Raw genomic sequence first — 26,702 nt, 5'->3', positions numbered from 1 at the left:
CTGGGTAAAAGCCTACTCTTAGTTTCAGTTAATGCTGCTTTTCTTATCTACTTCCATAAAGCCTGATTCATGTATAAATATTTGCCCTATGAATTTCTTACTTTAAACTGGCAGATGAATACATAGAATCATACCCCTCTGAAGTCTGATTTGAAATATCTCTGTGGTTTTAGGACTGTAAAAGAAACTGTAATAAAAATAATACATATGGGACTTATCCCTAAAAATTCATTTTCTGCATCTTTGGCATAACTTCCTTTGACATTACATGGCCCCTCCACACATATTTTGCCATTTCCGTTCTGTAATTAATTTCCTAGGATACTTTTTTGACTCCTCAATGACAGTGGTCAAACAGACTACGAAAATATAGGCCAAACTTTTCAGAAGGCTCAAGGATATTCAATTTGTCTATTTAACCAAGTTGTAAATAAATTTTAAATTGGAAGCTGAGCAGACTCTGTTCACAGCATATGAGCACAGAGAGGGAAAATGCCTTAATCCCAGGTTCTTCTTCATGGCCTCTGTGAATGCACACAAATGGGTTGTTCTGCACCTGCGCTGAATGTCTCAGAAGATTCTAGAGCTTAAAAGTACAAAGTTAGTGGAACGTTCCCCTGTGGAGCACATGCTCCACCCACCTAAGATTCTCCTCAGTTCCTTTTTTCTGCCGTGCTGATCGGATCTCCAGAAGAATACAGAGTGTTTCTGAGTGATTTGTAGTGACTATATTAGTATTTCCTCTTCTAATCAACACCTAAACTGATACCTTCCTACAGTATTTTCCAATCAGCTAATCGACGTTTTCCTCTCAGTTCTGTTTCTTTGCCTTTTCTGTTTTTGGCTTCCCACCCCTCCCCCTATTTCTTCAACTGTCTCTCCCTCTGGTTTCCCGCTCTTTATGGCCTCAACAGTTCCTTTTAAAAGGTGTGTCGGCTCTTCAAATAAGATCCCATTATCTGATGGCCACAAATGCTGTTTACAGTGGTGCCTCGCATAGCGAACGCTTCGCTATGCGATGAATCCGCACAACGATGGGTCCCGGGCCATCGCTGGAGCGTTCGCTCAGCGATGGCCCCTATGGGCTTTTTTCGCTATGCGATGATCGCGCAGACGCGATCAAAGCATAGCGAACAGCTGATCGGCGGTTCCAAAATGGCCGCCGCTAAAACAAAATGGCGACTGCTGTTTTGCCTCGCTAACGAGGCATCCAAAATGGCCGCCGCAATGGACAAAACTTGCAGAACGGTGAGTTTTAAGTCCATAGGAACGTATTAAATCAGTTTTAATACGTTCCTATGGACTTTTTTGTTTCACTTAATGATGGATTCGCTGAGCGAGGTTAATCCGGAACGGATTAACCTCGCTAAGCGTGGCACCACTGTATTTTGTTTGGGCGAGCAACACCCAACCCATTCTTGTGTGGCATGTAAAAAATTGACCAAGCCAGCACTTAAGCAAAAGCTCCAAAGGCTCCGATCTCACCTTTGGGAGACGGCCATGAACAAAAAAGGTGAAAATAATCAAATCAGTCCATATCGAGACTCCGCAAACAACATTCCCATCAACAATTTCGGAGGAGTCCTCAAGAGAGGCTCAACATCGGAGAGGGAGGAGATTCATTTACCACTGGCTCACGCTCCGGTGTCAACTGGTAACCTATCTCCCCACACTGGCCTCTCAATGATTGGGCACCATCCAGCCAGGCCTCGGCCCATTCTAGCCCTGCATCAGGGCAGGCGATTGAAATCCAACTTTCAGGATTGGGCTCTCCTCAACACTCTCCCCAAAAACATTGGGAGAAACGAAAGCATATTTCTCCTCCTCGATATATGCCTCTGTATGGAGAGTACTACCAGTATACCAGTTTCCCATGGAACCATCATTTTGACATGGAGGAAGGTTTCCTGTATTGTGATCCATATCACATGGAAGCCTACCAAGGACATTCATATTATCAAGAACCGAAGCGTGTGCGAAACGCACTAACTTACCAACAAGGATATCATCAGTCACCATCTCCATCGACACCACACCGACGACATGGCTCCCAACATCTGGTACCAGCCCCTCCTGCACCTCCTATTTCTAAACCAGCTCTTAAATGTTCAACATTGTCATATACCGACCATTCCAAATGCCTCAGACAATCTTCTAAAACTCAACAACCTGTTCAGGTTACTACCACATATACTGATCCCCATCCAACAACAGAACAGGAACCACATCATCCTCAGTCTTCCCTCCGAACTCAGCCCTCTCCTTTTGCCCCAACCGTAACAAGACCCAGAATCACGTCATCATCTTCCACATCCTCTTCTGACCAAGAACTAGGATCTGAATCATCTGAAGAATCACCATCCAACCTTCTTACAACCAACCTCAGATGCTATCGACAATCATCTTCCATATCCTTCACTTCTTATTCAGAGGTGATATCCAAAATGGCTAACTACAACTACATGTCAAAGAACCTTCATCACTTGAGGCAGATCTGATCTTCGATGACATCAATCAAGAAAAGACACCTCCACTTAGTCTTACTTTTATTCCATCAATGCTCAAACTAATCAAGGAAGCATGGGACAAGCCACCATCTACACTACAAATCTCAAGACAGACTGAAAACCTGTACAAGACACATGGAATGTACACTGAGTTTTTGGCCAAACATCCTACTCCCAATTCTGTAATTGTTGAGTCCAACCAGTGGAGAGCCAGAAATAAGTCTTCAGTGGCTCCTACTATAAGGAGGGCCGAAAAATTGACATCATCAGTAGAAGAATTTATTCGCTCTAATTCTTTTCACTTAGAGTCGCCAACTATCAAGTGGCGATGGGCGCTTATCAGCACCAACTTTGGAACAAAATTCTCCCAATACTGGAATCCACACCTGAATTGATCAAAACTGAACTGAACTTAATGCCCATACTGTACCTTGCTGGCAAAACAACAAAGGATTGCAGCTACATATGCGGCCAACGAGGCATCAAAGACCCTACCATCCTCGATAGTGTTGCACTGACATGCCTGGCTTAGATCCACCAGACTGTCTGATGATGCCAAGTCAAGGACAGAAGACCTTCACTTCGAAGGCACAGGTCTTTAATCAGAAAACAGACAAGACTATGGAAAACCTTTATAAAATACTGAAAATGGCAAGATCATACACCAACCAACAATCCTTTTGATACCAACAACCTCAATACAGACAGATTCAATTCTATCCACAATCTTTCAACAACAATCATATCAGAGATTCCAGCCATATCGACAATTCAGATCACAACCAGTTTACAGGTCCTTTCAAGGTCCACCACCACCAACATAATCCTTTCAGAATCGAAATTAGTCCCATTAACACCAGCCTTTTTGAAAACCCTAGATAAAGGGGAGAATGGTTTGTTGTGATTGATGTACAGGACACTTACTTCTATATTTCGATCCATCCATCTCATCAAAAATTTCTCCGATTCCAATTCGACAACATTGCGTACCAATTCTGTTCCCTACAATTTGGAATTTCCACAGTGCCGAGGACTTTCACGAAGTGCATGGCACCAGTTGCAGTGCATCTCCTCCTTCAGGGTATAAACATCTACCCATACATAGACGAATGGCTGATAGTTGCAACGTCGTACCAAAACGCCATGAGAGCTACAACCATCACACTCGACACACTTCAGAAGCTAAGACTCAAAGTTATACGAAATCTCATCTCGAACGAACACAGACAGTCACCTACATCAGAGCCCTCTTTGACTCCATGCAAGCCAGGGCCTTCATCCCCCTGGAACGAGTTATAAGGTTAAAGAAGGAAATTTGCCCCTTTCGATCTCAAACTTCCATTCCAGCCCATCATGTTCAACACCTCCTCAGGCTCATGGTGTCCACAACATTGGTAATCCAGCATGCCCGACTCAACATAAGGTCACTCCAATTATGGTACCTGCCATTATTCAACCTGGCGATAGACCACCCATCCATGAAATTGTCTGTGACACCAGAGATAGCCAGTCAACTCACTTGGTAGACATTGATGTTAAACCTCTGTGTTGGACGACCATTCCCGCTCTTCCATCTGACGGTGCAGGTCACCACCAACCCCAGCCCATCCAGCTGGAGAGCACATTGTCTTCATCACAAAATTCATGGCCTATGGACAAGAACAATAACTTCACATCAACCATCTCGAGCTCTTAGCGATCATCAGATCTTTCCATGCCTTTCTTCCAGTCATTGAGGGTTGAGTTGTGCAACTGGCAACAGACAATACAACTGCCCTATATTATGTAAACAAACAGGGAGGAACACATTCTTTATCCCTCCTGTACCTAGCCATCAACCTGTGGGAATGGTGTTACCAACATCACATCTTCCCTATTACAGTACATATTTCCATGGATGACAATTACATAGCAGATCATTTCAACCGTATGACACTGATGACTCATGAGTGGTCCCTCAAGGATACCATTTTCTATCAACTCTGTCACCGTTGGAGAGTACCTACCATTGATGTTTTTGCTTTGAGTGCGAATGCCAAGTGCAGTGTTTATTGCTCACAAGCCGGAGCAGACGAGAACTTCATCGGGGACGCATCCATGACGGATTTGAACAGGGAATTACTTTATCTATTCCCACCAGTACCACTCATACAATGGACAATTATCCACCTCTGACACTTTCAATCAAATGCGGTCCTCTTCGCTCTCTGCTACCGTGGTTCACTCACCTCAGATCAATGTTGATGGACTCATTTAGACTCTCTCCGGTTCCCGAACTCCTAACTCAGAACAACGGGATGGTCTACCATCCAGATCTTCCCTCGTTGAACTTGACAGCTTGGAGGATACTCCCGCCTTGAAGTGCATCTTGGATTGAGCGCGACTACCATCAACTCAACCTCTATATGCAAATAAGTGGAAAGCCTTCCTTAATTATATGGAAATGAATACCTGCAATACCTGTTTCCTTGAAGACACTACTTACCTTCTTACTCCATCTCTTCAAATTTGGACTCTCTCATTCCACTTTAAAAGTCTATATATCAGCCATTGTTGCCCATCAACCAGATAACTCCACGTCAGCAAAAGTTTCATCTCACTGTACAGTTAAAAAATTTCTCAAGGGACTCATTAACATCTGTCCACCACGTCAACGTATTATTCCCCAATGATCACTACAATTTGTCCTTAATGCTCTCATGCACCCACTATTCAAACCAATGGCCTCTTCAAATCTTAGGTTGCTTTCCCTAAAGACATCTTTTCTGGTAGCTATAACATTTGCTAAAAGAGCCAGTGAGCTTGCTGCTGTTTGTTCTGATCCACCCTTTATGAATCCAATGCCAAGGGTCCAGAGAACAAGGTTCAAGGTAGTCAGGAGCGTGGATGCAAGCCAGAGATTTGACTTGTTGCTTGCACAAGCTTGCCAGCGTCTGGGTGCAGATTTTATAGCAACTGTAGCCATCTAAACACCTCATCCTGCTAATACCAGTGGGCTACTGTAGCTTTGAATCCAAGGCTCCAAGAATTAAGGGAGCGCTGGTGGACAAAAGCGGAAGCCAGGGTCAGAAACAGGTCTGAGGTGACAGGAACAAGCAGAGGTTTGGAAAATATAAAATCTGAAATACTGTAGTTTTGTGTCTAGAGGCAAGAAAATAGATTGTCTCAAACCAAAGAACTGAGTGGCTGGCAGGGTGCCAGAAGAAACAGTATAGCAATCCTTAGCTGCTGAGGGAGAGCTACAGAGTCACTCAGAAAGGAAAAAAAAGTATTTTAAAAGAGGTTGATTGTCTCTCTGCAAAATAAACCAGATTATCCAAATACAGTGGTGCCCCGTATAGCGAGGTTAATCCGTTCCGGATTAACCTTCGCTATACGAAAACATCGCTGTGCGGGGCAGGAAAACCTATTGGAACGCATTAAACTTAGTTTAATGCGTTCCAATAAGTGTGTAAACTTACCTCCTCCAGCGATGTTTTCGCTCCGGCGGCCATTTTGGAGCCGCCGATCAGCTGATCGGCGGCTCCAAAATGGCCGCCGGATGATCCGAAATGGCCCCTATCAGCGTTTTCGCGCCCTCCCCTTGCTTAGGGAGTGCGGCGATTGGGGCTGATCCGTATAGCGATCCCAAAAAAGGGATCGCTATACGGATTTTTCGTTAAACGGTGCACTCGTTAAGCGAGGCACCACTGTAAATACACGTACAAATGCCACCTAAAAGAAGTAAAAAGCCCGAAGAAGCACAACAAGACTTATTACCTCAGGAAGAGGATGGAGTCCCTACATCTGTAGAACAGGGGAAACTCAGGATGGTGCCTCAGGGAGAGAAGTTCTAATTGAAAGATGGAAGCTGGAACAAGAATTTAAATTACAGGAGCTTGCCAAGAATAATCAATTAGAATTGGAAAGAGAAAAAGCTAGAGCTGAGGAAAGACAAAAGCAATTAGATTTTGAAATGGAGAGAGAAAAAGCTAGAGCTGAGGAAAGACAAAAGGAATTAAGAGTCCTAAGGAAGTAGTAGACACATTGAAGTGAGATCTTGTCTCCTCACTTCCAGCAGGTGGCGAAATAATCATGTATGTTGGTTTGGACAAAGCAGGCTGTGTTATCCATGACAGGATTTTGCTCTAGCACAGAGACCTCCATCTCCTTCATCTTTCTGTTAAAGAATGACAAATGTTATCTTGAGTGCAAGGTGTAGAAATCCAACAGTGTCCAGTGTAAAACCAGCCTGTCACCTTGCAGCATCGTTAGTCAAGTAGACAAACGCTGGAGTACAATGTCTTTGAAACCAGCACAGGTGCTTCTTTTGGTTCTGGTGTTTTTCATGGATTCCGCTTCCACTGGAAATGTCCTAGTCTGGCCCGTTGACTTCAGCCACTGGCTCAATATGAAAGCTATTCTGCATGAACTGACAGCCAAGGGCCACCAAGTGACTGTGCTCCTGCCATCATCTTTCCAGGCAATCCAGTTCAGTGAACCTCCCCCATTTCAGCTGGAAGAGTTCCATGTACCAATGTCTAAAGAATATGTAGAAACATTCGTTGAGGATTTTGTACGTATATGGACTTATGAAATGCATGAGCTTTCTTTTTGGGAATTTTTCATCAAGTTGTATGAGATTATGGAAAAAATAATGAACATATCCAAAATGTTTTGTGATGCCATTTTTTTGAATAGGAAACTGCTGGAAAAGTTGGATTCCACTGGTTTTGATATTCTTATTTCTGACCCTGCTGTAGTCTGCGGGGAGTTGCTGGCTGAGAAACTCCATCTCCCATTTATATATTCCTTCCGATTCTCATTTGGAAACACAATGGAGCGTCTTTGTGGTGGAATGCCATCTCCTCCATCGTATGTCCCTGCCAGTCTGGGAGGGTTAACAGACAGGATGTCCTTCATGGAAAGAATGAGAAATATGCTTTTTTACTTCTCTCAAGACATTGTGTTTCAACAGGTTATCTGGAAAGATTGGAATAAGTACTATAGTAACATTCTAGGTAAATATTTGTTCTTAATTCCTGTTATGATTTTTTTTCATGTGTAGATTAATATGGTTAAGTTCACCTCTACCTATACATTCTATGGTTTTACTAAGCATGAAAACTAGCAAAAGAATATATAAATTCCACCCACTGAAGTTGGAATGTGAAACTTCTGCCTATGTTATGAACAGGTGTCGTGTCTGCCAGCAAGTATATAAACCCACAGTTTTGGAAGTTGGAAGACCATTTAGTTTGTTTTTATGTTTCATGTGTTATGGAGAGCAGAGAATTTTCTGACACTGTATGAATGTAGGTTGGCAAAATGGCAAACGTCTAGGCCCCCATGATAGCCTGACCATAGACTATTGGGATGTGCTTTGTAAATAAATAGTTAATGCATTTTAATGAGCCTTGATTACCTATTAACCACCTATGTAGAGCTAAGATGTATGTTCCTCTTCTTCAGAGATAATGAGGAGACAATGGTCTTTTTTTCACAATTTAATATAGATGCAAATGTAACATTTGTTTTACATAACAAAAATGGGATTCAGAATGTACTCCAGTTCCCAAGCAAGGGGAAAAAAACAACAACACAGCAGCAGAAAGGCAGAGGGAGGGATATTTTGAATCTGATGTAAAATCGCGTGGATCTGCTGAACTTGTCCAAATCAAATGACAGCTGAACTCCTCTGAGACAGGAACTTTTAGAGGATGTGGAATGAGCTTTAGATTGAAGAATAAATGGAGAAACAGAAGGGAAGCAATTTCAGCTGCATCCTTGCTTCTTTCTGTGTCCAGACACCTCTTCCTTTTTAGCAAGTTCAGTAGTTTCTTTCTTTTTTTAATGATAATCCTTATGCTGAAAAAAGACATATATTAACCAATATCATCTGTTATAAAATGCAACACTAATGCTGCGTGACACTGTTTTACCCTAGCAAAGACCTTTATTTTCTTGATAATCTCTGTGCCAGTGAAAGGAAAGGTCAATCTGTACTGACCCCTTATGAAATGCTAGTGTACCTGCTTGAACCCAGCTTATCACTTTACTGTGTTGCTAAGCAAACAAAAAAGAAAAGGGACTGGAGCACAATGTATATCAAATTTATGCCGAATGCTTTCCTCATTTTTTGGTTCCTTTTAGGCTCCCTCTCCAATAAGGCACAGTGGCTTATCTTGGCAGGTTGTCCAGCAGCTATTGCAGTTGTGGTGCAATTCCTTCAAGGATAGGTCATTACTGCGTTGGGCCATCGCCATCCAGACACCACCTCTCGTTAGTGTCTGCACAGCCTCTACCCCGGCTCTTCCATTACTAACGTCATAATAATGTATGACTTTTCTGAATATCAACAAGCCATATATAACATATAACAAGTTACTCATTATTGGTATGGTAGCTTTAGAAAACAGTGTTGTTAGTTCTTGGCCAATGTAACTCAGGGTGAATGTAGACATGATAGTGGCAGCCGTATTTATATTGCATTTATATAAGCCCCTGAGAGCGTGAAGTAAACTACTCTTTGGCCCTAGCTCCAAGAGACGGGAGGCAACAGTTGTTGGACTCCCCTGTTGAGGTGACAAGAACCATCTTAAGAGCTAATATCAGTTCTTCAAAAAACCTCCAGTGTATGAATGTGGGATATTGTACCTATGATTCAAAAAGCCAGGAAATAGCCCAATATTGTTGCAAAATTTTGTGCTCACGTTCCCAGCAGGAAGAAAGATGGCAAGCTTTTCATTGCAAAGAGCAGCCTGAATGTTGATAAAACCATTGACAGCATCCATTCTCAAGAGCTTCATCCACTCCATGTACTACTCCTTTGTCCCATCCGCCACAGCATGTGTCCCATCATCTCAATTCTTCTCCCTTTCATATCAAAGTTTATAGTAAAGTTCACCATTTGCTGCACTTCTGCTCCTGACATCTCCATGAGAGGGATTAACAAATTTGCTCTCCTTTGCATTGTATCTTCACCTTTTTCTTCTGAAACCTTCTGGGTTTTAAGAATAACACTGTCTCTCTCCGTCTTCACTGTAAATTCCATTTGTGTCCCTACACCTTTAGTTTGTTCAAATAGCTGATCCACCTCTGTTTTTACCGGTGTAGTCCATTAAGTACAGTGGTGCCTCGCAGAACGAGCGCACCATAGAGCGATGAATTCTCTCTATGGTGACGCTTTTCGATCGCTAATGCGATCGCAGAGCGATGGCCCCAATGGGCGAAAATCGCAGAGCGAAGGTTGGTAAGCGGTTCGCTTACCGACCTTCGCTTTGCGACCCACCAATCAGCTGTTCCACGGCAACAAAATGGCCGCCGGAAGTCCCCAAATGGCCGCGTGCAGTGTTTTCGCGCCCTCGTTAAGCGAGGGAAGGGCGCGAAAATGGCTGCCGGCCATTGAAAAACATCGCTGAACGGTGAGTAAATCAGCCAATTGGAACGCATTAAACTAAGTTTAATGCATTCCAATGGCTTTTTACTTTCCGCACAGCGATGTTTCACACAGCGAGGATTAATCCGGGACGGATTAATCTCGCTGTGCGAGGCACCACTGTATAATGTATTGAATACTATTCCTGAGAATATCTTTTTGTTCCTTGATTGGAGGTATTATCTAGATTCCTTTCCAGCAGGTAGTAACCACAGGAGTTATTCACAATGGTAGCATATGTCTTGGGGCAGAAAACTTTTGCAATTCAGTCTTTCTCTCCCTGGGCTTTGTAATTAGCAATGATTGACAGGGGGAAGGGCTTCTCCCAAAACTGTTTCTGGCTGCTTCAGAGATTTAAATCCATCAGTAGTTTATGGTTATATTGTCCTGCGGAAGTGAGTTTTATTGCCACAATAGAAGTAAAGCTGCTTTTCTCCTTCCACTTTTCTCCTTCTTTCTTTCTGTTTCTCCCAGTCAAGCCTCAGATGAAGGGGGGGGGATGTTTGCCATTCTGGCCAGATATAGGTCTAGTCACTTTCTCTGAGAAAATACATCCAATCTCTTCATTGTTTAGGGCCTTAAGAGTTACGTATGTAAAGCAAGCCACTTCAAGTTCTGATCAAGATTGTTTCCAAAATCCTTCTGTACTTTTCCGTTCTCTGCCTTGGGGCATTCACAGCTTTGTGCTAAGATGCTGCCCACTCAGTTTCTGGTTCCAGATGTGACTTCAAAGAGAGGCCAATTCAGGGATTCCCCCCCCCCCATCCTCCTCCCTTCTCAGTCAGATTCTGTTGCTTCAGACTTTCATTTCTCCTAGTAAAAGTCCTTCCCCCCCTAAGTTTGGAGGGGTCGAAACCAAGTGTTTTCCACCAGTTTCAGGAGCCCTCCTGAAACATGACCGATCTTGCTGTGATGAAGCCCCACCTCCCAAACTGAGATCAGTTTGTTAATAGATTCCACTATTTCAGCTCCTGGCAGGCTGAGACCTCCCCTTTGTTGTCCTCAGCCAATCTATCTGCAAAGAGGTTGACTTTCATGTCCATTGTCTTCACATTTCAGAATGAAGATAGAATGCATGTGAAATTGGTTTGGAGCTGGTAATTGTCTGGCCCATGAAGTTCACCAAGGACCTCATGGTCCTGATCCTAATCTTTTCCTAAAATGACCAATTATGGTAGCAGAACTCATCAAGAGGTAGAACTGGCTTTTGAAATTCCATTTCTGCCCCCTTTCTAGCCTATTATTGTAGAGTAAGCAGTGTTATTGTGCAGCAGAGCAAATCAACATTCTATAAAGCAATTCTGAAAATGGGGGTAGCCCCCCAAATTATAACTTTTAAACTGGCCTTCCTGTAAGCACCAAATTTGGTAGAGTTTTAGCAGACCATCTACTCTTGCTCCTGCTTTGTGCCAAATTTGGGGAGGTTTGGACAAAGGGTTTTTTAGTTACGATTCCTATTCATAAATAGATGACCCCAAGCTGCTCCAGATTTAAAATAGCTTACATAAATTGAAAAGACCGATCTTGCTTATTTTGAAAAACAATTGTCCCACCCATCCACTTTTTTTAAAATTTGGAAAGAATCCAGGCTGTAAGGACTGAAATACTGTTTTGTTAAAAAAGCCTTTCAAATACAATAAGCAGCTGTTCTGCTAACACTGAGCAGGTATGGTACAGGTTTGCAAGGAAGAAGAGCTTCAGCCAAGGCTATAACTGGGGTGGGGGAGCCAGGGAGATATTAGGAGGAAAAGTCACAGCTCATACTGAAAGGAACTAAGACAGTTGGTCACTAGATTTTCATTCAAGTCATGGAGTGATAGTACTCCAAAAAACAGGGTGGAGGGGCATTTTGCCAGTTCTTCAAACATTAGCATACAGTGTTGAAAGGCATATTCAAGGAGTTGTGGGTACATTACAAAAGCATACGGTAATTGTGTTTTGTCCAAGCTCAAGGTACTGTCAGTAAAATTGCTTGTGGGATGATTTTAGGTGTGGTGTTTTTTCCCCATTTTGTTTCATGTAACAGCAGCAACAAAAATGGGCTTCAAAATGTACCCCAGTTCCCAAGCACGGCAAAACAATCTAGAAGCAGAAGGGGAAAGGGAGGGATTTACCTAAATCTGATATAAGATCATGTGGATCTTCTCAACTAATTCAAATCAAACCACCTTGGAGGCAGGAACTTTTAGAGTGTATGGATGGGCTGTAGGTTTAAGAAGAAATTGACAAACAGAAGGTAAGCCATTCCAGCTTCATCCTCACTTCTTTATGTGTCCAGGTGCCTCTGCCTTTTTAGCAGGTTCCTTAATTTCCTTTTTAAAACTAATGATCCCTATGCTGAAAAAAAAAAGATAAAGGTTGATCAATAGCAGCTGTTATAAAATGCAATCGTGTGTGACACCGTTTCACCCTAGCAAAGTCCTTTAATTTGTTGATCATCTCTGTGCTGGTGAAAAGCAAAGGTCAACCAGCACTGACCCTTACGAAATGACAGCATACCTGCCTGAACCCAGCTTATCACTTTGCTGTATCACTAAGCAAACAAACAAAAAAAACGGACTGGAGCACAATGCCTGTCAGATGGATGGTAATGCTTGTCTTGATTCTTATGCTCCTTTTGAGCTCCCTCTTCAATAAGGCCCAGTGGTTTATCCTGTTGGGTTGGCCATGGGCTGTTGGGGTTGTGGGCCAATACCTTCAGGGTAAGTAGTTACTGGGTTAAGCTGTTCCTCTCAAGACACTGTCTCTTGGTGGTGTCTAGATAGCTTTCTCAGTATTTCTGCATTATTAACACAGTCACAATAATGTGCGGCTTGTCTGAAAATGAACAAGCCAAACAAAACAAATAACTTACTCTTATTGACACCTTGGCTTTAGAAAATAGTGTTGCTGGTTCTTCACTGATATCACTAAGGATAAAACAAGACATGCTGCCGGCAGTAGTGTTTATACTGCATTGATTGAATAATAGAATAATGAGGTTGGAAAGGGCCTATACGGCCATCAAGTCCAACCCCCGCTCCATGCAGAAATACAAATCAAAGGATATCTGTCACGTAGTTGTCCAAATTTCTCTTGAATGCCTCCAGTGTTGGATCACTCACCACCTCTCAAGGTCATTGGTTCCATTGCCATTCTGTTCTAACAGGAAGTTTTTTTCTTGATATTCAGCTGAAAGCTGGCTTCCTGTAACTTGAATCTATTGTTGTGTGTCTTTTTTAAGTTTTTATTTATCTAAAACAGAAACATAAATATAAAATGCACAAATCAAAATATAATATAACTGTTCCCCACCACCATAGACGGGACCTCTTGCTATAAGTCCCATAGGAACTAACGCAAAGCCGGTTAATCCGTTCCTACCACTAGGGGCAGTTTTTTCTTCTTTTTTTTCCTTTTAACCTAAGATGACAGGTTAAAAAAAAAAAGGAAAGAAAAGAGGGAGGGAAGGAGGGAACAGACACCTTTTCAACAGAACAGCTTGAAAAGCACCTTTTCAGCCGAGACAAGCACCTTCCGGGGAAAAACCAAGCACCTTTCAGACAACAGATCACCTTGAAAAGCACCTTTTCAATCAAAACAAGCCAATACAAGCACCTTTCGGGGGAGAAGGGGACAGCAAAGGAGGGAGGGAACACCTTTTAAAAATCAAAAAAATTTTTTTTTAAAAAAAGCCAAAAAATAAAAATACAGTCCTTACAGCACGGTACCAGGCAATACCAGGCAATACCAGGCAGTTTGAAGACTATCTCCAAACCCACTCTCAAAACGCTGGGAAGAGCGAGGAAGCAGACAGGCACCCTCTTCACTGGCCAACAGTTAACTGAAAGTTCAAATTTCGTGCTTTCCTCACCTCCCACGCGTTTTTTCAGTTCGTAACTCGAATCTAAGTTTGCAAGTCGAGTCACTATTTTTCTATCAGAGCGGTTTGTAAATCAAAATGTTTGTAACTAGGGCCGTTTGTAAGTCGAGGGTTGACTGTACTGTTTCCACCTTCTCTTTATTTTTCCTGGTAAGATAGTGTGCTTCCCTGTAGGTCATTCAGCATTCCTAATCTAGGCTTACGTTACTATTTGATTCTCTGGATCTTCTGGAAGAAATTTCTTGTCTCCTTTCTGTTGTTCTCTTCTGTTTCTTTGTGATGGTTATTGCAATAGTTCTCTTTCTCTCTAAGTGGCAGTCACTAAAAAGTTTCATTCAATGTTCTGGCCCTATTTCTGTCACCTTTTATTTTTGCTTCTAATCTGTCCTTTACAATGTTAAGTGTTTCTTCCATCATTCATCTAGAATTTTCTTTTCTTTTTTTCTACAATTATGGTCTTTTTGCATATTTATTTATTAATATCCCTGGTTTCAACTCACAGTTCTTCTGATTAATGGTCAATTGAGTTCAGTAATGTAGTGACCTAAATTCAGTTCAGTCTCAACAGGCTCATGCAGCTGGCTCAACGTTGACTCACCTTTCTTTCCCTCTGAGGTTGGTCAATTGAGTACCCAGCTCACTAGGAAGATGGGCAATGTGTAGCCTGCATAATCAGATTTTTAATGGTCTAATAAAGGTATCACCTACTCTTGCAAAAACCACACAGTTTTTAAATTTTTTTTCCAAATTTTTAATCCCATAGATGAAGGTAGTAAAATAGAGCTAAGACTCGTTGCTCAGTCATACTCCATACCAACGTTTGTGGAATGGTACAAAAATTCACCTGCTTTGACTTCTCTTCTGTGAAAACGTTGCAGGTCATCTGGAAAGGCTGGCCGGAGGTAGTTCTTTTAGTCTGTTTTGTGCTCCGTGCCCTCATTTGATGTTTCTCACCAAGGTATATCTGAAAGATACTGAACTCTTTCCCTCTTCTTTGGGGTTTGGCCAGAGGTTCTTCCATCCACATAATAGGCTACGGTCTCATTTACAGGAGACTTTTAAAACCATTAATGAATTTACAGATACAATTATATGACCAACTTAATCATTTACTGCATAGCCACAAGTTGCAGGTTGCTTCTGAACTTCTGCCACTTAGAACAGAACATACTACAAAAGCAAAGGAAAATAGAGCAGTGAAAAACATCAACAGCTTCCAGTGTTGCAAAAGCAAATAAGGGTGTGTGTTGAACAAAGAGACTGTTTCTTAACTTCCTGCAATAGAAGAAATAACTGTTCTGCCCTGCTCAGAACAGAACCATTCTGTATCATGTATAAAACTTTCCTGAATACTGTCCGTGCCAAGAAGCAAAGGTTATCAGGTTAGGAGAGTTTAAAACACAGTACACAATTCACAACACAGCAAAATGTGTCATTTTGCAGTGTTGTAAGTCATGTTGTATCATGTACAAAACTTTCTTTGAGTTTGTTTGTGCCAAGGAAGAAAGGTTGCCAGGGTAACGGACGTGCCCTGTGAAGTCTTTCCTCTAGTTTTACTCTGTCACGTAGCACACTGGTTCTTAACCTTTGTTACTCAGATGTTTTTGGACTGCAACTCCCAGAAGCCTTCACCATCAGCTCTGCTGGCTGAGGTTTCTGGGAGTTGCAGTTCAAAAACACCTGAGTAACAAAGGTTAAGAACCACTGACGTCGTAGCACACCGAGAAGAGCCGGAGCACAATGTCTGTGAAATGGAGGCTGCTGCTTCCTTTGCTTCTTGTATCCTTCTCGCCCTTGGTTTCCACTGGAAGTGTCCTTGTGTGGCCGGCTGACCACAGCCACTGGATCAATCTGAAATCCATCATGGATGAGCTGACAGCCAGGGGCCATCAGGTGACTGTGCTACTGCCTTCATTCTTCCAGGCTGCTAACACCCATGAAACGCTTCTGTTCCAATTGGAAGTGATCCCTGTTCCATTTTCAAAAGCAGACATGGATTCATTAATTCAGGACGGCATAGTCTTATTTTCTTATGAGAAGCATGAAATTTCTTCCTGGGAAATGTTCACTAAGCTTTATTATTTGATGAGTGAGCTGATGGACAGAAACAAAATTATCTGTGACTTAATTGTGTCGAACAAGAAACTGTTGAAGAAGTTGGAGTCAGCTCATTTTGACACTCTCATTTCTGACCCACTCGCACCATGTGGGGAACTAGTGGCTGAGAAGCTGCATCTCCCGTTTATATATTCCTTCCGCTTCTCCAGTGGGAACACCATAGAGCGTCTTTGTGGTGGTATCCCAGCTCCTCCGTCCTATGTGCCTGCCAGTGTGGGAGGGCTAACGGACCGGATGACCTTCCTGCAGAGGATGGGGAACATGCTCTTTTACCTCTCACAAGATGTTATGTTTCATCAGGTTATCTGGAAAGACTGGAATAAATACTATAGTGAAGTTCTAGGTAAGAATTTGTTCTTAATTCTCACCATGGCATTTCTCATGTTTACAACAATAAGGCCATATCCATGTACAGTATAGTTATGGGGTGTGTATGTATGGGCTTGCTAGTCTGGGCGAGTTAACGGAGAGGATGTTCTTTGTGAAAACGACGGGAAACTGGCTCTCAAGCCCATGTCTCACAAACCTACCTGTTTCATCTAGAAAGATTGCCATTCTCGTTAAAAGTCTACTCGTATTTCCAATGAATTGTTTTTTCAAAACCTATAAAGCCTGGTTCACTTATAAGTATTTGTCCAATAATTTTCCTAACCTTGGTGACTGGCAGATCAATAAACAAACTTTACCACTGCACAAGAACACAGTGATGTTATTGTGCTGACGGAACAAATCAACATTCTGTAAGGCAATTCTAAAAATGGGTAAGCACAACTTTGAAGCTTCCTCTTCCTGCTTTGCCTTCAGCCATACGCATGGGCTTGCTCATATCTGCTATCACTTGGAAATCATTTCAGCACTTTTGATGGTCTACTACTTGTAACTCTTCGTGTGCACCAGTAAAATTACAGCTTAATGGCAAAAAAAATTAAATAATTTATTTTGGGTTTTCGTTTGAGAGAATGTGTACCTTTTTAAGAGGACAAATGAAGGTAGTTCTTGAATCAGAATTTTTCTTGTATCCAAAAAATAAAAGCTGGCATATTGGAGAGAGATGATTTCACTTGTGACAAGTGGAGAAATAGTCATGTATCCTGGACTGGTTGAATCCAATTGTGTTATTGGTTTTGCTTTTGAAAACCCTATTAGGGTCACCATAAGTCAGTTCTAACTTGATAGCATAAAGCAACTGTAGCGCATACCCTGCCTTCCCATATATGTCATGGTATTAGCCTGCACCAATGGGAGTTGTTGGGGGGCGGAGCCAGAGTGAAACTAGAAGGGAGAGGTGAGTTAGAATGAGATAGAGTTGGAGTTAGAGGCTTGACAGTTGGAGAGTTAACTGTGAAGTGGAGAGTCAGGCTGTGGAGAGTTCAAGGTGGCAGTTGAGAGTGAAGACGTTAAAGAAAGTTAAATAAGGAATAAGTTATTAAGAAGCTAATAAATGCCTTAACATCTTTTAACAATTTATTCAAATGAACTGTAATCAATAAACCTGTTTTGTGTTGAAAGTCACACAGTGTATGGGCCTCAATCTTTTTGAGTAAATTGTGTTGGTAAGTATCAACTGGTGGCAGTGTAATTTTTTAAAAAAATTTTTTTATTTCTAAAGAAATGAAAAGACAATCCATCATATTACAAATAATAAATACAAAGCTATTCCCCACAATTCTCCAAATCACATTTATACCATTCCCCATCACATTTTAAAGAAATATCGACCAACAATTTAAATGCTCCAAATGGTTTTCCAAACCAGATGTCTCGAAGTTTATTTTGTTGGCATATTTTAATAAAGGCTTCCAATTTTCAGTGAATTGACTGTGGCTTATTTTTCCCCTATATAATCTAACTTTATTAGTCATTTTTCCATCAACATTGTATGCATTATCTTATTCGTAAATGCTTGTAATGAGAGATCTTGGGCTTTTCCCCAATTTCTAGCGATTTCAGATCTTGTGGTGCCTATAAGATTTGCAACTAATTATTTTCTAGTTTCTCAGTTCTCCCTGTGAATAATGAAAATAACAATAATGTTTCACTGATATCTATTTTTTGATTAGTCGGTGTCTCTATCCATCTAATTACCTCATGCCAGAATCCTTTTTGTCCACTGTTTCTCCAACATTTATCGCATATTAATTCTATGTAGCTTTGTAGGGTATAGATGCCACCGATGCACTAGCTTCAGAACCATTTCTTTCACATTTGCTGACGTAGATTTATATGGGTATTTTTTTTCCAAATTCCTGTCCAAATTTCCTCAGGTATATTAATATTTAAATTTGTTTCCCACACTGTTTTAGATCCACTCTTTCCATATTCTTTCTCAGTAATGCTTTTATATATTAGTGAGGTTAGTCCTCTCTTTTTATTTTTGTCTTTTTGAATACATCACTAACCACCCCAAGTAACCTTTTTCATCCTTTGGCATGGGAATTATCATGAAAACAAAGGCCTCTGTGCTAGAGCAAAATCCTGTCATGGATAACACAGCATAAACTACCCATATGAGGACACACATTTACCACTCCACCTGCTGGAAGTTAGGAAACTTTTTCTGCCCAATATACAGAGTTGTCTTTGTCTTAGTAAGAGGAGCAACATGTCACACACCTCCAGTTCCCCTGTTTGTTCTTCTACACACCCAGGTTCCCTTTCGGGCATGACATTTAATTTTTACTCTTTTCCGCTGTCAATCATTGAAAGTTTTTATTAAAGTTATAGATGTTCTTTATTGATTTACTCAGAATTACAAGCATTGAAATATCTTTTGTTTATTTATTTGCCATTTAATCAATTTGTGTATTTACTTGTTACTATTCTCACTTCTAACTTTCTTTTTCTCTAACCTTTGAAATCCTAACTCTAACACATCCCTAACTGAAATCCTTAACTGATGTCCCTAACTGAAGTCCCTAACTGATCTTTAACTGTCTTTCATTTTCTTTTTATATTTTCTTGGTTCTGCCCCTTCTGTTCAACCATTGGTTGCTAAATCAGGGTTCCATTGTGATGGACCGGAGTGGTTACTGACCTGTCTGTCACACAACCCTAGCTGATTCAAGACTTATGTTCTGCTGACAGGCAGGAGCTCGAGGTAGAAAATGGCAGAAGTATCTTCATAGCCTAGTGCAGGGGTCTCCAAACTATAGTCTGCGGGCCACATCTGGCCACCTTGCCCGCAGCGCCACCACATCCCATTCTCTCATCTTGTCTAGTTACCCTAAATAATGTACATTTGTCAGATTCTAATCCATTAATAAGTACTGTAGCACCTGTTCCGCTCTATAATTCCTTTAAAACTTTAATAATTTTTCTACCCATATTCATCTTTTCCAACAGATCAAACATAAATTTCCATTCCACCCGATCAAAGGCCTTAGGGGCATCCAGTGAGAATATTGCTATCTTCTTTTTTTTCTTTATTAGCTGTATATATAATATTCAGTACTCTCCAGATAGCATCTCACATTTGTCTTCCTGGCATAAACCCATATTGCTCTGTATGAACATATTTAGTTACAAAACTACTTAATCATTGTGCCAATATTGTTGAGAAAAAATTTTGATCTTGATTTTGCAATGTTATAGGTCTGTAAAATGAAGGCGACATTGGATCTTTTTCTGGTCTTAATATAGTTATTATTCTGGCCGTATGCCATGACTCTGGCATTTTCTCACCTCCTAAAATTGAGTTGAATAGCTTTAGAAGTTCTATGATATCTTCTTCCCATACTTTATAGAAATTAGCTGTGAACCCATCACAGCCTGGTGCTTTTCCTTTCTTAAGTTTTTAAATAACTGAATTTATCTCAGTTTTCATTATTGGGCTGTTTAAATAATCTGGCTCTCTAAGAACATTAATAGAATTTGAACAATATTGTATAATTTTTTTTCAAACTTTATTCAACAGTACCTGCATACTCGCTTCTGAAGTAATACCATTCCAGGATTCTGCGGCCAGTCCTAATTCTCTGTTGTGTGATACATGCATTTGTATAAATATCAACTATTCCTGCAATTCTGGATCACAACTCCTTTTTATTTTTTTACAAATAAAGTGTGTATTATAAAGCTGAAAACATAATGTGTGAATCAGTTTTCATTTCTGAAAACAGGGTTTCCTTGTGCAAAGAAAACTCAAATTGAATTTAATCCCACTTCTTTTCTTTTGTAGGGAGACCCACAACCTTGTGTGAAACCATGGGTAAAGCAGAAATGTGGCTAATCCGAACCTACTGGGACTTTGAATTTCCACGGCCTTTTCTGCCGAATTTTGAGTTTGTGGGGGGCCTGCACTGTAAGCCAGCAAAGCCGCTGCCTGAGGTAATTCTCTCTTTGTAGTTCAACCAATAATGATCAAATCAGCTGTTTCTTTTACATCATGCTTTGAAAAAAAATGAGTTGTGGGGAGGAGGTGAGTTTACTATTTCGAGCTCTACATTTCCCCTCATCTAGTTCCAAGTCTGTTTATGGCTTTGTAGCATCTCCTGTAGAAACCATTTACAGGTACCTCAAACGGCTGATTTCAGGTGACATTAGGAAGTTCACGTGTTATATGTAACACATGTGCATTTTAAATGCAGGAGCAGGCTATACTTTCAATTGTCCATTGATAATATAAAACAACAAAAGGCAAAAAACAAAGACAGTGGGGTGGGGGAATGCTTCAGTCAGGCTTCCCCAGTCTATGCTGCAGGGGCACAGAAAAAGGAAGCATAAACAAAGCGATGTCCCCCCTCTGTCTTTGCAAAGACAGCAGGATGGGGGATCACTTTGATCAGGCTTCCCCCATCTTTCTACGCCCAGGAAGGCAGACCCAAGGGTCTTTTCAAAGACAGAGACGGGTGAAGGAATCGCTTTGCTCGGGCTTGCCCAAAGGGAAGCCCTCCTCCTCACTACTCTTTGCAAAAGCTAGGCTGCCGGAACTGAAATCACGGTTGCAGTAGTCTCGCTTCTGTTTCGGTGAAAGCGGTGGCAGAGCAGGAGGAGGCAGCTGGGCAAGGTAAGCGGCAGTGGGAAGGGGGTGGGGGCAGGCTGTGGGAGTGAGGGGCTCAGCTTTTTTTTTTTTTAAGATAACCACACCAGGGGAAATTTGTGGTTCATGGGTCATCAAGGTTGACGATCCATGAACCAAGACATCCTCATCTCTAGTCAAAATCATGAAGTGACTGCCTTGCTCTGTCTCATAGTGAGCTAGACTTGCCTCTTATGAAAGCGCACCTAATACACATCTGATACATTCCAGGCTTTCTTGAGCATTGTTTGAAAACTAATCCTTACGGGACTATGAAAATGGAGACAAGCTCTTTCCTTTCACTCCATTCTGATCAACCAAGAACTTATTACTATAACCCATGTATACATTTCCAGCAGCGAACAACTTCATGATCAATCATTCAGCTCTCTTTCTGTTTTTTAACAGGAGATGGAGAAATTTGTCCAAAGTTCAGGAGAACATGGTATTGTGGTGTTTTCGCTAGGCTCAATGATTAAAAATTTAACAGATGAAAAGAGTGCTATGGTTGCTCTGGCACTCAGCCAGCTTCCACAGAAGGTCAGTTTTCCGGATGTAATTCGCTAAAATAATCATTTGTGTGCCTGATTTGTAAAAGGTATGTGAACCACTGTCTGAAATCTGTTGTTGTATGTTAAGAAATCTTCATAGACACCAACATGCTGAGAGGAATAGATTGTGGTTACTAAAATTTCTTAACTTATAAAAATTCACTTTCAAAACATTAAAGCTTTTGTGTATTTGCATAAGAGGATTTTGGCCAATATCTCACATCTAGTTTCTTCCCAATAAATGGCTTTTTCATACTTTGATACAGAACACTTTAAAAACTGTGTTTCCTTAAAAGATAAGGCATTTTGAAAAACTCAAAATTGTATCAAAATTATTCTTAGTCTCGTAATAGTTAATCCTTTCAGAGAATGACAGCTCAGTTCTTTGTTTCTCGAATTTGCTCATTCTGAGTAGTTTCAGTCAAATTATTTAACCTATATTAAAGTACTGTATAATAATTGTGTCTTCTATGGAGGACAAAGTATGGATCCAGTCCTATATACTTAATTACTGGGAAAGAACATGTCCGTTCCATGGAAAGAACATGTCTAAGCACCTAAAGATGAGGTTGAGATAAATAATCCTGTTTGAACATCCCGTTAAAGAGCCTCCAAAAATAAATATGATTGTGAAGTTGAGGAAAATAAACAGGAGGCCTTGTACCCTTAAAAATCTTTTTTGTGATGTGAGAACATTCTTCCCCATGTTTTCTTCTTTTTCAGGTTATTTGGCGGTACAAAGGGAAAAGGCCAGAAACACTGGGAGCCAATACTAGGGTTTATGACTGGATTCCACAAAATGATCTTCTTGGTGAGAGACATTCTCCTACAGCGAGAACTTAAGTTCATCGATGTTCAAATGTGGGAGAAGGAGAAACTGTCAGATTTGCCTAACTGTAAAAAATATGACTTCAATCTGTTCCTCCTGTTGACCTCCTGACTGCCACCAACTTCTGTTTTCATTGGACTTTGATGGGTCTTGCAGTCTCTGTTTGCTTTTTGGGTTTTTCTTTTTGCATTTCTGATGGGTTTTGCAGTCTTTGTTTGCTTTTTTGGAGTTTTCTTTTTGCATTTCTGATGGGTCTTGCAGTTTCTGTTTGCTTTTTGGCGATTTTTATTTTTTTTGTGTGCATTTCCGCAGGGTCTTGCAGTCTTTGTTTGGCTTTCTGGGGTTTTCTTTTTGCATTTCCAATGGGTTTTGCAGTCTCTGTTTGCTTTTTGGGTTTTTCTTTTTGCATTTTTTTGCATTTCCAATGGGTCTTGCAGTCTCTGTTTGCTTTTTACTGTGGTTTTTTTTATTTCCAATGGGTTTTTCAGTCTCTTGCTTCTTGGGTTTTTCTTCTTGCATTTCCAATGGTCTTGCAGTCCCTGTTTGCTTTTTGGAGATTTTTTTCTCCCCCCCCCCCCTTTTTGTATCTCCTATGGGTCTTGCAGTTTCTGTTTGCTTTCTGGGTTTTTCTTTTTGCATTTCCGATGGGTTTTGCAGTCTCTGTTTGCTTTTTAGTTTTCTTTTCTTTTTGAATTTCCAATGTATCTTGCAGGGTTTGTTTGCTTTTTGGTGGGTTTTTTTTTTTGCATTTCCGATGGGTCTTGCAGGGTTTGTTTGCTTTTGGGTTTTTTTTCCCTTTTCCTTTGGCCAAAATGGATTCATTTTGTTCCCAATGGGTCTTGCACTTTTGGGGGGTTTTCTGCTGTTTTTTTCCTTTAGTCGGAATGGATTAATTGCATTTCAGTGCATTCCAATGAGAAATGATGCTTCGTCTAATGGGCATTTTGAGTTACGGCCATCATTCCGGAACCAATTAAGTTCTTAAGTCGAGGCACCACTGTACGTCTATTTTATGAAACTGTGTTCATGGTCATTCAAGACCAAAGGTTTGTTTTTAGATAACTTTCTAGAGTTAACTTCACTTTGCACTAAAACTGGATATAACAGTTACTACTTATAAAAACATATCTTTAATATAGAAAGAAAATAGTAATCACATTTTTCATCATCCGATTTTAGGGCACCCCAAGACCAAAGCCTTTATAACGCATGGTGGAACGAATGGGGTTTATGAGGCAATTTACCATGGAATTCCCATGGTTGGGATCCCCATGTTTGCTGACCAGCCTGATAACATTGGCCACATGAAGGCAAAGGGAATGGCTGTTGAGCTGAATATCCACACAATGACGGCGAAAGATTTGGTAGATGCTGTGAATACTGTCATTCACAATGCCACGTAAGTTGATTTCCGATTCCCCTCTGGAAGTGCAATATCAATCTTTTTAATTTCATATCTAGAATTAAATGCTCCAAGGAGCTCTGGAAAAGCAAAACATGGCTCAGGATTTTTCAGGGTATAGTAGTCAGGATCTCTGGCCAAGCTGGTTCCCAACTACTCCTGTTGCTTCCTTGCTCTTTGTGGTTGTTCTGCCACAACCACGCCACCACAGTTTACTTCTATTAGATTAGGTATTTTAATAATTCTTTGGTCCAGGTTTCAGCCTAGCTTTCTCTACCTAACATCTTGCACTTGAACTTTATGTCCCATTTATCTTTAGTTCAGCTATATTCTGTCATAGAACTGGAAAACATCTTACAACTATGGCTATTATGTGGAGCTTTGGCTTTTTATTAAGTTACTATAGACTCATTTGGATTTCAACAGCAAAGAATTGAGTGCCACATTTAGTTTTCAGCAACATGATGGTGCGTGGCTCTCCAGAGGTTGCTGAACTGCAGCTGCTTCTCACCACTTGACAGGATGGCTACAGCTGGTGAACACTGGAAGTCCATCATTTGGATGTTCATGTGTTCTCAGCTATACTTATGACAGTGGCAATGGTATTTTTCATAAATATGGAAGTGCAGAGTATTTATTTCAAAGGTATGGCACTTGCTTATGGGGATGCTGAGAAATCTGTTCTAGGGTCCGAGGAAAATAATGAACAGCCCTCTTCTCTAATGTCATCCTCCAAGCTTCTTAAATTATTTGGTACAATACTGCAGAAATGTTTTTCAAGGTGTACATCTGGTAAACTGAAATTGTTTTCAGTTAATCAGATGTAATATTAGCATTAAACTACTTTGGACATTGATTGAAAATCAGTAAACAACCTTGCTTCTGGGTCACATCCTGTGCATAAGAGGTCAAGATCACAATTTTGCATTGCCTGCTGTGGAAACATTTTCTTGCTCTATTCAATTTGTTTTCATGTCTCTCCCCACCCCCATTCCTTCAGATACAAGGAAAATGCAGTACGAATATCACAGATTCATCACGACCAACCTGTAAAGCCACTGGACCGGGCTGTCTTTTGGATTGAGTTTGTCATGCGCCACAAAGGTGCCAAGCACTTGAGGGTAGCTGCACATGACCTGACATGGTATCAGTATCACAGCCTGGATGTCATCGCCTTCTTGATCGTCTGTGTAGCACTTTTTGTGTTCATTGTTGTAAAATGCTGCACATTTTGCTGTCGGAAATGTGGCAGCATCCGAAAGAAAACTAAAAAAGAATAGTTCTAACCTGGACTCAACAATTCTGTGCCTTACACAGAAAATCTGCTTTGTGGAACTGCGTTCATACTGAATCATTTAGTAGAATCATTTGTGGAACTGATCATTTAGAGCAGCCATTCTCAATGCGTCCCTGGGTGCCCCTGGCACATTTGAAGAGGGGCACAGACTGGAAACAATTCTTCACATAACCACCTTATGCCACTTACACAATTCTGATTTGGCCTATATTTCTTTCACATTGTTTTTATGGCCTTGGCCAAAAAAAGGTAGAAAACGGCTGATTTAGTTACCTCACTGAATATACTGTACAAGAATTGCTACCTTGCACAATCTTCATTTTTAGGTATCTGATTTGAGATACCGCTAGCCATTTTTAAAAATTAAATTAATTAGAATAATCCTATAGTCTAAGATAGACTGTAGCACAATACCTGTTTAATCAGGAGCTTTGGTAGCCACTATGCATCCTGCAAAATCAAAATTCGTGTAGCTACGCTATGTTTTGATAGAGTAGGAATGTAAGAGATTTTTCCTGAAATGCTCTTGCTTAGCTTAAGTCATAACTAGAATAGGCCTGCTGAATCAGTGGAGACTTGGTGAGTCAACCTCTCCACAAGTTCCATTGATTCAATGAGCATACTATAGTTGCAACTAACTGTGCTCAGGAACAGAATTTCAGCCAATTGTGCCCCTGTTCATGAGGAGAGAAGATGGCTGGTTTTTTTAAAATCAAGCCTTTCTGCAGACATTCTTAGGGGCTGTTTGTATCATGCTTTGATAATAAATATAATCACAGATGTTAGGCAGGTCTGAATCTTCTCGGACCCATGGAGCTAAAATTCATTCCACTTGCTGGATTGTCTTCAGTGTGTATTCTGAAATCAACTTTCTCCCCTGTTTCAATGATAACAAAAAAGAAGCAAAATCTACCTTAATATACAATTCTACACATTCTGAAATGATTCTTTCACAGAGAGATGATGGAGTAGTATTTGCTGTACTTTGGAGTTCAGTGACCTGCCTAACAAAATAATTACATTCAGCTGAATGTTAATTTATAAAGAATTCAGATTATTTTTTACTACATAATTCTGAATGCTGGCTTTTATATTTTTTTAAATTATATTTTTAAAATGACCCTCTATGTGTAATTTCACTGGAATAATTTAAATAGTGGCATGTGTTAGCTCATGATATGAAACTGTTTTCACAATTTCAAGCTAACAATAAAAAAGACTGCTTCCATCCCCTGCATTGGTCCTTTCCTTTTAATAAATAGCTGAAATATCCCTGCCACTAGATTTTGTCTCACTGTGATTCCAGTGCTGTTCAGAAACATTGTCTTGACTCAGCCCTGATCATACATAATTATTGTTCCATACTCCTGTTTTATAGTTTGTTATTGCTCACACCTTGCTGCATCCTATTTTCTTTACATTTAACCTTATGATAAGTTATTTGACGACTAACTATCTTTTACTTGATTATAAACAATAGAGATTACTTGGTGGAGTGAGAGGCGGTAAGGGGAACTCTGAGTGAGAGAGACCATGTTCTAGAATTCTTGATTTCAAAGGAAACCAAAGCAGAGTGTAGCCACATACATACACTGGATTTTTAAAAAGCCAATTTTAATAATCTCAGAACAAGGATGAATAGGGTCCCATGGCAGGAGATCCTAACAAGAAAAGGAGTCCAGGAGGGGTGGGAGCTTCTTAA

The 26,702-nt window shown here is 40.7% G+C and overlaps 1 protein-coding gene across 3 annotated transcripts in view; it reads left to right on the top strand.

The window, feature by feature from the left end:
* LOC110086331 (UDP-glucuronosyltransferase 2A1) overlaps positions 1-26,228 on the top strand; it is a 43,844-nt gene extending 17,616 nt beyond the window's left edge. Inside the window, exons 1-8 of one of the 3 annotated variants that reach the window (XM_078377675.1) lie at positions 6,310-7,507; positions 12,505-12,511; positions 15,625-16,247; positions 20,082-20,230; positions 21,330-21,461; positions 22,196-22,283; positions 23,481-23,700; positions 24,704-26,228. In XM_078377675.1, coding sequence (XP_078233801.1) covers positions 6,787-7,507; positions 12,505-12,511; positions 15,625-16,247; positions 20,082-20,230; positions 21,330-21,461; positions 22,196-22,283; positions 23,481-23,700; positions 24,704-24,983 — 2,220 coding nt within the window. In that variant the 5' untranslated portion in view covers positions 6,310-6,786 and the 3' untranslated portion in view covers positions 24,984-26,228. Of the gene's footprint in view, positions 1-6,309; positions 7,508-12,504; positions 12,512-15,624; positions 16,248-20,081; positions 20,231-21,329; positions 21,462-22,195; positions 22,284-23,480; positions 23,701-24,703 lie in introns of those variants that run through there. The other 2 variants (XM_073003986.2, XM_073003988.2) reach the window with 2 other exon arrangements.
* Positions 26,229-26,702: the final 474 nt, after the last annotated feature.

Source organism: Pogona vitticeps, chromosome 6 (assembly GCF_051106095.1).
Source record: "Pogona vitticeps strain Pit_001003342236 chromosome 6, PviZW2.1, whole genome shotgun sequence".
In the NCBI taxonomy this organism is placed as follows: Eukaryota; Metazoa; Chordata; class Lepidosauria; order Squamata; family Agamidae; genus Pogona; species Pogona vitticeps.
The sequence above is the reverse complement of the archived record's forward strand: the minus strand, read 5'-3'. Positions and strand labels throughout refer to the sequence as shown.